Source organism: Alligator mississippiensis, chromosome 4 (genome assembly GCF_030867095.1).
Source record: "Alligator mississippiensis isolate rAllMis1 chromosome 4, rAllMis1, whole genome shotgun sequence".
NCBI classification, from domain to species: domain Eukaryota; kingdom Metazoa; phylum Chordata; order Crocodylia; family Alligatoridae; genus Alligator; species Alligator mississippiensis.
In genome coordinates this window covers 213726899-213741287 of record NC_081827.1, presented here as the reverse complement: position 1 = coordinate 213741287, position 14389 = coordinate 213726899, and the positions used below count along the sequence as shown (strand labels likewise).

Below are 14389 nucleotides of genomic sequence, written 5' to 3'. Positions count from 1 at the left end.
AGGGGAGATGAGCCTTTAGCAACAGAGTGCTGCAGTTACCTAGTGGGAAAATCCATTAATGGTGGGGATAAGCTCAAGTATAATGACGGTGACAGAGGCAGTGTGTGATGTATGCATTTTTTTTTCTAAACAATGGTCATATACATTGTGTTTTCTTTGCAGCCAGCTCCCAACCAAGTTACTTTTCATTTGCCACTACATCGTTACTTTGCAATGTTTTTGAGTAAGGTAAGCTTATGACTAATTTTTACAAGGTTTGATATTGTCTGTTTTAAAATATGAAAATGTGGGGTTTTTTTAATATTATCAGTAAAATATGTATCTATTTTGTTTGTAGGCTGTTAAATGCCAAGAATTAGATCTGGATTCTATTTTACCAGATCAGGAGATGCTGATGAAACTAATGATTCATCCACTTCAGATTCAGGTATGTTGCCAGGCTTCTGTCTTGGGTTTCATAGTTTCATAGGGTAGGGTCAGAAGGGACCTGAGCAGATCATCAAGTCCGATCCCCTGCATGGGCAGGAAAGAATGCTGGGGTCAAACGACCCCGGCTAGGTGATTATCTAGCTTCCTTTTGAAGACCCCCAGGGTAGGAGCGAGCACCAGTTCCCTTGGAAGTTGGTTCCAGATCCTAGCTGCCCTGAATGTGAAGTAGTGCTTTCTGAAGTCTAGCCTGAACCTACTCTCAGTCAACTTGTGGCTGTTATTCCTAGTTACTCCTGGTGGTACTCGGGGGAATAGGGACTCTCCTGTTCCCCGCTGGTCCCCCATGACGGCCACCAGATCCCCTCTTAGCCTGCTCTTGTGGAGGTTGAACAGGTTCAGGTCCCGTAGCCTTTCCTCGTAGGGCCTGCCCTGCTGCCCCCTGATCATGTGAGTGGCCCTCCTCTGGACTCTCCCAGTGCTGGCCACATCCCTCCTAAAGTGCGGCACCCAGAACTGGATGTAGCACTCTAACTGTGGCCTGACCAGTGCCGCATAGAGGGGGAAGATCACCTCCTTGGACCTGCTCGTAATGCATCTATGGATGCATGACAAGGTGTGGTTAACTTTACTGACTGTGTCCTCACATTGGCAGCCCATGTTCATCTTGGAATCAATAACGACTCCAAGATCCTTTTCTGCCTCTCTGCTGACAAGAAGGGAGCTCCCCAGCCTATAGTTATGCTGCTGGTTCTTCTTTCCTAGGTGTAGTACCTTGCACTTGTTAGTATTGAATCCCATCCTATTCTCATTCACCCACCTCTCTAACCTGTCCAGGTCCAGCTGTATCCTGTCCTTCCCTTCTAGCATGCCCACCTCTCCCCACATCTTAGTGTCATCTGTGAACTTGAACAAGGTGCTTTTCACCCCCTCGTCCAAGTCGCTGATGAAGGTGTTGAACATTGTGGGCCCGAGGACCGAGCCCTGGGGGACCCCACTGCCCACATCCTTCCAGGTTGAAAATGACCCGTCCACCCCCAGTCTCTGGGTGCAGCCCTCCAGCCAATTTGTGACGCATCTGACTGTGTAGGCATTGATGCCACAGTCACTTAATTTTTTAATGAGAATGGGGTGAGAGACAGTGTCGAAGGCCTTCCTAAAGTCCAGAAAGAATATGTCCACCATGACACCTGCATCTAAGGATTTTGGACCTGGTTGTGGAAGGCAACCAGGATGGTCTGACAGGACCTGCCTCTGATGAACCCATGTTGGTTGCCCCTAAGCATAATCTCCCCTGCTGGTCCCTCGCAAGTTCCCTGACTAGGTCCCCCCTGACTGTAGGCCTGGCTGTGCCTCTCCTGAATCCATCTGGAACCCCGGTGGGGGGTGATGTCCCTGTCCCTGCTCAGAAAAATGGAGGCAAAGAATTTGTTAAAGAGGTTAGCTTTGTCGTCTAGTGCAACCACCAGATTGCCAAGCATGTCCTGCAGGGGCCCCACGTTACCCCGGTGCCTTCTTTTTGCTCTGTATGTATTTAAAAAAGAACTTCTTGTTATCTTTGATCCTGGTTGCTAGTCCTAGTTCTGTCTCCACCTTAGCCTTCCTAACAGCCTCCCTACAGTCTTGAGCAATTGGAGGTATAATCCTGCTTGATGATGGCCCCTCCCTTCCGTCGGGTGTATGCCTCCTTTTTAGCTTTCAGACGTTTCTGCCTTTGGTGAGCCATGGGGGCTTTTGAGCACTCTTGCCCCCCTTTGAATCATGTTGGGACTGTCACCCTTTGGGCTCGGAGGATTGTTTCCTTAAGGAACGACCGCTCATCTTGCACTCCCAACTCCCCTACCCTCTGGGACCTCAGTGCCTCCTGGACTGATCTCCTTAACTCATTGAAATTGGCCCTCCTGAAGTCAAGGGCTGCTGCTTTGCTGCAGAACTTTGATACCCTGCGGTGGATGGTGAATTACAGTAGGCGATGATCGCTATCGCCCAGGTGGTCGAGAACCCGCAGTCCCCTCACCAGGTGGCCAGGACCAGGTCCAACAAGGCATTTCCCCTGGTGGGACTGTGCACCTCCTGGGTTAGGTGGAGGTCCTGTATCTCAGCTAGGAAGCTACGTGAGCAGTTAGACCTGGCTGACTGCTTCTCCCAGCAGATGTCCGGGTAGTTTAGGTTACTCATGTCTCTTGACTGAACTGCCTCCCTGAGCTGACCTGAGAATTCCCAGTTCAGCTCTTCCCTCTGGTTGGTTGGGTGGTTGATAGTAGACACCCACTGTTAAGTCCCTTTCTCCCCAACCCTCTTGTATTCTAACCCAGAGCACTTCAGTCTGCCCCTCCTCTGACCAAGTGCTGTTTGCTGAGGACGTGTATTACTCTTTGACGTAGAGCGCCACACCCCCACTTTTCCTCCCTGTTCTATCCTGCCTGCACAGTCTGTAGCCCTTGATGTTTACTGCCCAATTATGGTTTAGTTGCACAATATAATAAAGAGGAGAGCTAACCTGTACCTCATAATTTAAGTATAATTAAATATACAGTAAGTGGAAGACAACATCATTGTGGAATGTAAGAAGAAAATAGGTGAGAGCATAGGTTTATCACAGATCAAACAATTAGATTGTACTGATTTGACTGATATAGATTGTACTGATTTGACAGACTACATGAACCAACATTTTTCTTCAGTTACCAAGGAGTTTAATTGTGTGATACTGTCAAGATTGTAAAATAAGCCTGGATGGTTTATCTCTCTGAGAAATACACTCAGAATCAGGATCACATTTGACATTTATGCAGACTTATGCAATTGATGTTCATATGTACAAATTGACCGTGTGGAAATAATGCAAAGATCTGGCTGAGAACTTTTTATTCCTTGACTACTTATATAATCTGTATAGCAATACCAATTTGTACTGAAGTTAGAAAGGAAGAGAAAAAGTTGATTAGTCATTGACCGCTTATTTAATATGCATGCCCCATTTTTTAAGTACTTTTACAGGACATAGAATTGTGGAGTACTCTGGTCTGAAAGTATGGTATAAATGTTACAGGCCTGTGCGTGGTATTTACTTTTAGGGAAAGTAAATAACTACTTAAGTGGAACATAAGGATCTTAATTTAGGTAGGATATCTTGCTAACATGTCTTGCATAGCTTGTAAAAATACCAAAATATTGTTTTAATAATCCAAGCCTTAAATTTCATTCAGCACTATATTTTAATATGATGCTTAGTGTATACATTTATTACTGCCCTAGGAAGAAGAATGCCATATATTGGTACACACTAAATCTATTTAAGTATTTAGGTGTGGTTTTTATATGGTTTTCATCCAATATTTGATGTATTTCATCCCTACTCATATTGAGTTAAGAGGGATAACTAGTTGCTGCTGCCCTGAGACACAGCTGCCATTTGGCCAAATACATGAATTTCCTTGAACTGTTTGCTGATATTTGTTTCAGCTTTCCTTTTTATGTTATTTTATATTAGGCAAGCCTTTCTGAAATCCACAGTAACATGTGGGTAAGGAATGGTCTACAAATCAAAGGACAAGCAATGACTTATGTGCAGTCTCATTTTTGTAATTCAATGATTGATCCTGACATCTACTTATTACAGGTAAGTTATACTTTTTGTGACCCCAGGTACTCTTTACCAGAGCATGATCAACCAATTAATGTAATTAATGTATTCTCATTTTACAGGTCTGTGCTTCTCGGCTTGACCCAGATTACTTTATTTCATCAGTTTTTGAAAGGTAAGTTGAAAGACGGGATGAACACTATTGTTCGGTGCTTCACCAATTACTAACTAAAATTATATATCAGGGAAAGGTGCATACCTACTAAATACCCTCTCATGCCACAGTTTTCCTTGAATGTTCCAGGGAAGTGGCTTCATTTTTCCTCCTTTTCAATCCAGACTGGCTTTGAATTTACTCTCTAAGGTAGTGCTTCCCAAACTTTTCCTCAGTGTGGCCCCATTTATGACCCCATTTTCTCAGCATAGCTCCTCACTCCCAACCCACAGCCCCCCACAACCCCAGGTGCCCCTCACTCCCCACCCACAGCCTGTTGGTCTGCTGGTGCTCCTCACTTGCCCCCACCTCTCCCCGTCACTAGGTGCTCCAGGGCCAGGTCCCACAGCCCCCTAGTCCCTCTCTTCCCCTCCCCCTCCCCTCCAGCAGCGCCCAAGCCCTGGCTGCCACCCATGGGAGGCAGTGGCTGCTGTGGCTGGAGCAGAGTGCAGAGCCCGGCTTCCGCACCCACTTGCCCCATCCCTTCTTCTCCACTGTAGACAGCGCTGCTGGAGTGGAGCCCTTGGTGGGGGGCAGGGGGCAGATGCAGGCTGCCTGCTACAGGCTTGGGGCTTCCCACCCAGCTACCCTTCTCCCAGGGGCTCCACGGTCCAGTGGACTGGACCCAGCACAGGAGGGAGAGAGCACCATGCTGCCTTGACTGCCAAGTTGAGGTGCCCCCTACTCACCCGGCAGCAGTGTGGGCACAACTCCATGCTGGTGCCGTGCCTCACCTTGGCAGCCATGGTGATGCGGCACTCCCTCCCACAGTGGGTCCCACCCTTTGAGCCATAGAGGCAGCTCCTGGGCTGTAGAGGGAGCTGGTCCGGCCCAGCTGCTGCCTTGCACCCCATGGGGCACGGAAAATCTCAGGGGGCATGGTTATTGTGACCCACTCCACTGATGCTGCGACCCCATTTGGGGTCATGACCCACAGTTTGGGAACAGTCTCTCTATGGTGCTTATTCTCAACCGAAGTCTATGGCACCTAGGGTGTCTTGAGAAGGTTGCCCCAAGATTACATGGCGTTAATGCCGTTTGGCATACAGATGGGATTCATAAGATCAACTGAGATTTTACAAATAGGAATCCATAACATTAAAAACATTCTGATCTGTTGTTTTCTTTCTGAGTTCTTTGCAACAGAAAAAACTATTCTATTAGTTTTTTGTAGTGAAAACATGAGTGAAAAACAAGAGCTAGCATTTTGAGGGGTTCCTTGAGTCTAATGAGGGTACATCAAATCGAAAAAGGTTGAAAACCACTTCTCTCTAAGGTTTGCAGTATGCTTATGAAACTATAGAGCTGAATCTTCTGTGAATCTCTGGTGTATATTGCATGGCCCAGTGTGCAGACACTTAGGAAGAATGAATAGAGCTGCAGCATTAAGAATCACAGGAAGTCTGCTTGCTTCTGTTGAATGAAGGAAAAGTAGGATATGAAAGTACGCTGTTTGATGTTTCTTTTTTTTAAAATATTCAATTGATATAAATGCCAGGTATTTTTGTATATGGAGCGAGTTATAACTATAATCCCTTCTGGATGTAGCAAAATAAGAGTGCTTTTTCTATTAAAAAACAACTTTCATTTCATGGTTTGTATCTAATTAAATTGTATTACTTTAATTTTATTTTGTATTTCTTTAAGGCCTGATCCTGACTGCTACTTCAGTAGAAGTACGTAGTTGCATATATTCAGTGCCTCAGCATCAGGCTGTCAATATTGAAGGATCCAGTCAGTTGTTCTAACTTGGTTCCGTCTTCTCTAGATTCAAGGTGGTGGATCTGTTAACAATGGCATCACAACATCAGAATACAGTTCTTGATTCAGAGCATGAGAGATCTATGCTGGAAGGAGCCTTAACCTTTCTTGTCCTTCTTTTAAGTCTTCGCTTACATTTAGGTAAGAATCACAATTATTTAGATACATATATTACTGTAACATGGCATTTATATGCATTTGGTTTCCAGTCTTTCAGCATTTAATAGCTACCCTGTAGCAATACAGGTAGAACCTATTAATTAAATCATTTTAATTTGGTTTCAGTTTCACCAATTACTTCAACTTAAGGATAAAAATGGAATATAAATTACAATCCAGTCAGTTCTTTTCTCTGATTGAAATAAATGCTTGAATTTGTTATGCACATGCATTAGGTACAGATTAAAGCTTGGATATGCATACCAGTTGTATAAAAAAAATCAGTACTTTTTAGTTATAATGACTATTTATGACTGAACTTTTTTTCCTTTCCTAACTTCCACCTTTCTTTATTAACTACATGTATTTGTATTGTATTGTTTAATGGAAAATACTGGGTTTCTGATATTTGTATCCACTTAAGCCCAGTGCAGTTGAATGCTGAACATCTACACTCCAATCAGCCGTATGTTGCTGTATATTGTTTTTGCAGTGCCTCAAGGAGGCAGTGATGACAGCGGAGGGAGTGGCAGGGCAGCCTGGGTGTGAGCTCTGGGCAGCTGCAGCAAGAAGTGCCCAGCAGCTGTGGGGGTGGGGGGGCGGGTGGTGCTTGAGCAGCAATTTCTGCCCGTCCGCCACTGCTGCTGCCTCTGCTCAGCATGGGTGGGAGGTCTGGAGCAGGCATAGGACAGGCTGGGTTAGGGCTGTGTTCTGGTTCTAGCTGCTCCGGAGCTGGTCTGCTGTGCTAGGCTGGGCTGGAGCAGGTGCAGGGCAGGCCAGAGTTGGGGCTGTGTGTGTGGGTTCCTGCCACTACTGCGGGGCTGGGGCCAGTGGCAGTGGCAGCCAGAAGGAGCTTCTGCTGTTGCCTGAGCTGCCTAGAAAGGTGAGGCAAGCCAGGGTCTGTGTGCTGTTGGTGGTGGTGTGTGGGCTCTGGGCTGTTGTGGGGATGAGGCAGGGGGGAGTGGTGCTGTGGCAGCTCCCCAGAACTGCCTGCATGGCCCGTGAACAAAAATAATTGGCTGCTCCTGGTCTAGTTTCATCCTCTTATGAGCCCCCCTTCAGCTAGTTAAAGGCTTCTATTAAATCCCCCTCAGACATCTCTTCTCTAGATTAAATAAGCCTAGGGCCTTCAGTCTTTTCTCATAAATCATGTTCGCCAGCCCAATTACCATTTTTGTCACCTGCTGGACTCTCTCCAATTTGTCTACACCCTTTCTGCAGTGGGGGGCCCAAAACTGAACACAGTACTCCAGAAGTGGCCTCACCAGTGCTGAATAGAGGGGAATAATCACTGCCTTTGACCTACTGGCAACACACCTACTAATGCAGCCCAGTATGCTGGTAGCCTTCTTGGCAATGAGGGTACACTTTTGGCTCATATTCAGCTTCTTCTCCACTGTAACCCCCAGGTCCTTTTCTGCAGAGCTGCTGCCCAGCCAGTCAGCCCCCAGTCTGAACTGGTGCATGGGACTGTTCTGTCCTAAGTGCAGGACTCTGCACTTGTCCTTGTCAAACCTCATGAGATTCCTTTTGGCCCAATCCTCCAATTTGTCTAGGTCACTTTGAATCCTAGCCCTACCCTCCAGCGTATCTACTACTCCCCCCCGAGCTTGGTGTCATCTGCAAACTTGCTGAGGGTGCACTCTATGCTATCTTCCAGGTTGTTGATGGAGATATTGAACAAAACCAGCCCCAGGGTATTCCACTTGATACTGGCTGCCGAGTAGACATCGAGCCAATGATTACTACTCTCTAAGCCTGATGCTCCAGCCATTTTTTATCCACCTTACATTCAATTCATTCTGCCTGTACTTCCTTAGCTTACCTGTGAGAATGATATGGGAGACTATCAAAAGCCTTGCTAAAATCAAGGTACACTGCTAGGTGTGCACAGATAGAAATTTTTGGGGCTGATACTGATAGCTGATTTTTAAGGAGGCATATCAGCCGATACTGATTCGATTTCTGATTCTAGCCTGGAAGCTTGAAGAGCAGTGTCCAGGTGGTAAGTCTGTTGTGGTGGAAGGGGAGAGGGGGAAGGGAAGGGGCATGGGGAGGCAGATTGAGTCCCCTGCAGTGAGGGAGGAAGTGGGGCTGGGGCTGCGGCTGGGGCAAGTTGCGGGACAGAGCCACAAGCGGTTCATCTGGGGGGCGTGGGAAGGTGGCTTCCGCCACTGTGCGCACCCTGGGAGGACACTGGGGGCAGGGGAGCCTTGTGCAGGGCAGGGCGGCTGCCTCTGTGGGCTGGAGCCGGGGCTGTGCTGGACTCTTCCCAGCAGGGGCTGGTCTGGACTGTGCTCGGGGCGGGCAATAGCGTCACTGGGAGGGGACTGTGGAGGAGGCTTAAGTCACCCCAAAATTCGCCTTAGCCCTCCAACTCTACCCCCTCCTAGCACCACTGCTGCTTGCCCTGAGCACAGTCTGGCCCAGCCTCCACCAGGAAGAGCCTGGCACAGACCTGGCCCCAGCCTGCAGCAGCAGCACACCCCACCCTGTCCCACCCTGCGCAAATCCAGGGGGCACATGTCCCCGACGCCCTCCCGGGGTGTGTGCAGTGGTGGGAACCATCACCCGTACGAGGCACAGCTCCATCTCATGCCTGCCCTGCCTCGGCTGGGCAGCACCTGCCCTGACCCCACTCCTTCCCTCACTGCAATGGCCTTGATCTGCTCCCCCCACACTCCTTCCCTCCCCTCTCCTCTTCCACCACATTGACTTACCAGCTGTATGCAGCTTTCCAAGCTGTGCTCCTTGCCCCCTACATGCTGTGCTGCAGCACATGCACAGGGCATGTATTGGCCAAATTATTGGCCTCATCAGGCCGACTTTCGATACAGCCAATTTTCTTTATATCAGTGCTGATTTAATATTGGACTGATGTTTTGGTGCCGCTATATAGTACATCCACTCGTCTCCCCGTGTCCACAAAGCCTTCTTATTGTAGAAGGCAATCAGGTTGGTCCGGCATGACTTGCCCTTGGTGAATCCATGCTGCCTGTTCTTAATCACCTTCTCCTCCTCCAAGTACTTAGAAATGGATTCCTTGAGGATCTGCTTCATGATTTTTCCAGGGACTGAGGTGAGGCTGACTGCTCTGTAGTTCCCTGGATCCTCCTTTTTCCCTTTCTTTAATATGGGCACTACGATTGCTTTTCTCCAATCATCTGGGACCTCTCCTGATTGCCATGAGTTTTCAAAAATGATGGCCAGTGGCTCTGCAGTCTCATCAGCCAACTCCCTCAGCACCTTGGGTGCATCCCATCCAGCCCCATATGTCCATCTTTTCTAAATAGGCCCTAACCCATTTTTTCACCACTGAGGGCTGCTCACCACCTCCCCAAGCTGTGCTGCCCTGTGCAGCAGTCTGGGAACTGACCTTGCCCATGAAGACTGAGATAAAAAAGGCATTGAACACTTCAGCTTTTTCTGCATCCTCTGTCACAAGATTGTCTCCCCCATTCAGTAAGGGACCAACACTTTCCCTGATCCTCCTCTTGCTACCGACATACTTGTAGAAACTCTTCTTGTTACCCTTCACACCCCTTGCTAGCTGCAACTCCAATTGTGCTTTGACCTTCCTGACTTCCTCCTTACATGCCCGAGCAATGCTCTTATACTCTTCCCTAGTTATTTGTCCAAGCTTCCACTTCTTATAAGCTTTGTTTTTGTGCTTTAGTTTACTGAAGAGTTCCCTGCTGAGCCAAGCTGGTCTTCTACCATACTTACTAGTCTTCCTGCACGTCAGGATGTTTTTTTCCTGCACTCTCAGTAAGTCTTCTTTAAAGTAGAGGCAGCTCTCCTGGATTCTTGTTCCCCTCAGTCTGGCTTCCCGGGGATCCTGCCTATGAGTTCCCTGAGTGAGTCGAAGTCTGCTTTTCTGAAGTCCAGGGTTCTTACTCTGCTGCTCTCCATCCTTCCTTTTCTCAGGATCATGAACTCAGTTTTGTTTCTTTGTTTTTGAGATATCATCTTCTCAAACTACAAAGCATTCCACAGTTGTTAGTTCTTATATGCTGTGATTCTGTAAATATGCTTACTACTTTTGCATAAAGTTAACCATGTGCACTGGTATTTATGAGATTTGATCCTGTGATTACTAAAAATCTTGATTACTGTGATTACTGATTCGTCCTATTCTGTTTTGTTGAGCTTTGTTTGTTACCAACTTTGGAAAAGTTGCTGTGTATTACCTGTTCAGTGGGCTGTTTTCCAAACAGCACATGTATGGTGATAATTCAATGAACAGTTATTACAAAACTTTTTAGAACAATTTTTAAAGAAGTCTATTAAGTTTTAGATACCTTAGAAACAGAAAAAAACAATGAGAAGGTCTACAGTTTAAGCTTAGAAATTATTTATTTATTTACTTATTTATTTATTTGAATATCAAATTGTTGAGCCTTACATTTCGAGTTAAATTTAGTAATTTAAAACATTACCTACGTAATTAAATAAAACATTTACCTGTATCTACTTTTTTCCTCAGATATTTAATTTTATTTTTATTGTTTTAGGAATGACTGATGACGAGATCCTCAGAGCAGAGATGGTTGCCCAACTTTGTATGAATGACAGGACTCATAGTTCATTACTAGATCTCATATCCTTGGCATCTATTAACAAATTTAAACTTGATTTATGTAATTGACAATAATAGCCTTGTTTTTAGAGCTGTGCAAAGATAACATAGATTTGGTGTTCTTTTGAAACCTTGAAATTCTCTCATAGTACTGCAGTCTTCCTTGCTTGTGTGTGTGAAAATAAGTTGTGAGACTTTGCAATAATTTTTAGATGTCTTCAATATAAAATACTGCATTTATTTACACAACCCCTCTTAAAATGAAAACAAAACAGACAGAGCCTTTGGATTTGAGGCAAGGATTGTGTCAACCTATATGTTTGTTTAGAATCTAGGAAAATGGGGGCTTCTGGGTTGGAACTTCTGGCCTTGGATACACATTTATTTGTAGCACTACAAAGGTAACTTCTGTCCAGGATTTGTGAGTACTGTTGTTATGCCAAAAGATGATATGACAGTTCTCCCGCTCTTAGCTTTCGATTTAAAGATTAAAGATAGCAGACCCGAATCAAATTTTGAAATCCCAGGGACTTGAGTGGGACGTTATACATTTGGTTACATTAAAAAAAAACTACATGAAGAATGAACTCCATGCTGCATTTCTAGAATATAGTGCATTTCCTTTGTTCAGATAGCTGTAAAACAAGCAAACAATAAAAAAAAAAACCTGTTAGTTTTTGGTTGTTTTACTATTACTTTTCCAAGACCTCAGTCTACTTAATACTTTGCATGCAAGTAAGATGGATGTGTTTGCTGCGCTAAAGAGTAATGCAATCCAATTGTAGACGTTGCTTCTCTGTGCCTTAGGCCCCTTTACAGCTTACAGGTATTATGCAATTAACTGGTTAATAGCACAGTTACCTGGAGACCAGCCACATGTGCAAAGTAGCCATCACAAAATAAAAAGCTTCAACTAGCTGTAAAGTTATACCTAAAAAATATATATTATCTTTGTAGCTCTTGAGCTTTAATTTGCATGTGTAGCAGGGTTTCCCCCATTAGCTGACAGGGCCCCCAGCTCCAGGGGTACACCTTGCCCAGCAGAAAACCCCTGGCCTTTGGGATTGAGGCAGCTGCAATCCCGAGGGCTCAGGGGTGTGTGAAACCCATGGACCCCGGGGATATCTGGTCCCAAAGGTTTCCTGCACTACCAGGTTGGGGAGATCACTGCAGTGGCGATCCTCCTGCCCTGGGGGTTTCATGCATCAGGGGACTGGGATTTCCCTGCTTTGGGGTTGCTTTGATTATACTTGTGCAGCTGGGAGCACCTCAGCTGGAGTGTATGGGGCTCCCAGCTGCGGGAGCTTGCTTTTTGCCAGTGCAGGGGGAGCCTGACGTAGGGCTTTCTCTTGCATTGACAATAAGGCACGATGGGATTTAACGTGCAATCCCACATTCGCACCTCCTGCCATGCATGTGTGAATCATGCATTAGATCAAATTGCTCCTTTACCTGCATGTGTAGAGGGGGCCTTAGTTATCCTGTCTGTAAAATGGGCAGTATGCGTCTCTTTTGATACCAACCTTCCTTGTTAACAGACTTATTGTCTGCTGATAAAAGCACTTTCCTAAGAGCTAGGAATTATTTAATTATTTATTATTTTTTTAAATGGGCAAAAGTTAAAGATGGGAAGGCTTGATTGAACTTTACAACAATAAAAGATGTGTAACTAATCTGAAATGATTGAACCATTTTTAATCTAATTTTTTGTCACTCTTCCAGATTCATTTCTAGTTCTAATCTACCTCCATTGCTTTACAAACAATTTTTAAGCAAAATTCACAGGTTTCCCTTTCTGCATTTTTCTTCGGCTGTCAGGCACTCTGTTCCCCATTTTTCTTTCACATCAATTGTAAATCATCTCCTTCAACATCTTTTGAGTCCTTAGCACAAATGGGCATTTGTGTTTTATTGTATACTTAAAAGAGAACCATCAGTGGATATCTTTTTCTGTCTTTCTCTAGTTTTGCTTCATCAGCATTCCTCTCTGTGGCTTTTAGTGCCAAATTTCAATCTTCCATCCCTCCCATCCCTCTTGATTTATGGGGCAAATCAGCCATAGTTTCATAGTTGGTAGGGTCAGAATGGACCTGAGCAGATCATCAAGTCCGACCCCTTGCCATGGCAGGAAAAAGTACTGGGGTCAAACGACCCCAGCAAGGTGTTCGCCTAACCTCCTTTTAAAGACCCCCAGGGTAGGAGCCAGCACCACTTCGCTTGGAAGTTGGTTCCAGGTCCTAGCTGCCCTGACTGCGAAGTAGCACCTCCTGATGTCTAGCCTGAATCTACCCTCTGCCAGCTTGTGACTTATTTCTAGTCACTCCTGGTAGTGCTTGGGGGAAGAGGGACTCCCCCAGTGCCTGCTGGTCCCCTCTGACTAGTTAGTAAACGGCCACTAGATCCCCCTCAGCCTTCTCTTCTGGAGGCTGAACAGGTTCAGGTCCCTTAGCCTCTCCTCATAGGGCCTGCCAGGGGAGCACCCTGATCATGCGAGTGGCCCTCCTCTGGACCCTCTCAATGCTGTCCACATCCCTCCTGAAGTGCAGCGCCCAGAACTGGATGCAGTACTCCAACTGCAGCCCGACCAGTGCTGCATAGAGGGGGAGGATCACCTCCTTGGACCTGCTCGAGATGCATCTGTGGATGCATGACAAGGTGCGGTTGGCCTTCCTGACTGCGGCCGCACACTGTCGGCCCGTGTTCATTTTGGCATCAATAATGGCTCAAAGATCCTTTTCTGCCTCTGCACTTACAAGAAGGGAGTTCCCCAGCCTGTATGTATGCTGCTGGTTCTTTCTCTCCAGGTGCAGTACCTTGCACTTGTCAGTGTTGAAACTCATCCTGTTCTCATCCGCCCACCCCTGTAACCTGTCTAGGTCTGATTGCAGCCTATTCCTCCCTTATGGTGTGCCCACATCCCCCCACATCTTAGTGTCATCAGCAAATTTGAACGGTGCTTTTCACCCCCTCGTCCAAGTCGCTGATGAAGATGTTGAACAGCGTGGGTCTGAGGACCGAGCCCTGGGGGACCCCACTGCCCGCAGCCCTCCAGGTCGAAAGTGACCCACCCACCACCACACTCTGGTCGCAGCCTTCCAGCCAGTTAGCGACCCATTTGACTGTGTAGGTGCTGACGCCACAGTCCCCTAGTTTTTTTAATGAGAATGGGATGAGAAACAGTGTCGAAGGCCTTCCTGAAGTCCAGAAAGACTACGTCCACTGCTACCCCTGTGTCTAAGGATTTTGTGACCTGGTCACAGAAGGCCACCACCAGGTTGGTCTGACAGGACCTGCCTCTAATGAACCCACGCTGGTTGCCTTTAAGCATAACCTCCCCTGCTGGCCCCTCATGGACATGTGCCAGGATAATTCTCTCAAAAAACTTACCCAGGACCGAGGTAAGACTAACTATAGTTTCCTGGGTCCTCCTTGCTTCCTTTTTTGAAAATGGGAACCACTTGGTTAGTCAGCTTGAATGTCTCAGTTTTTTCTTAAATCTTATGCCTACTGCTTGATAGACCAAATAAGTGATTAGTTAAAACAGCTAAAGCAGAGCTGCCCTTATGATTTCTGGAGCTGCTGAAGAGGGTGATCAGCAAATGAGGCTTTTTTTCTCCTGGGACCAATACCAGAAAATAAGATATGGTCAATCTAGGTACAAAAC

The 14389-nt window shown here is 46.2% G+C and overlaps 1 protein-coding gene across 1 annotated transcript in view; it reads left to right on the top strand.

Annotated features, from left to right (window-relative positions):
* UBR3 (ubiquitin protein ligase E3 component n-recognin 3) overlaps positions 1-14389 on the top strand; it is a 276834-nt gene that overhangs the window by 83146 nt on the left and 179299 nt on the right. Inside the window, exons 12-17 of the mRNA XM_059727297.1 lie at positions 163-228; positions 338-427; positions 3920-4048; positions 4135-4187; positions 5995-6128; positions 10661-10748. Coding sequence (XP_059583280.1) covers positions 163-228; positions 338-427; positions 3920-4048; positions 4135-4187; positions 5995-6128; positions 10661-10748 — 560 coding nt within the window. The remainder of the gene's footprint in view (positions 1-162; positions 229-337; positions 428-3919; positions 4049-4134; positions 4188-5994; positions 6129-10660; positions 10749-14389) is intronic.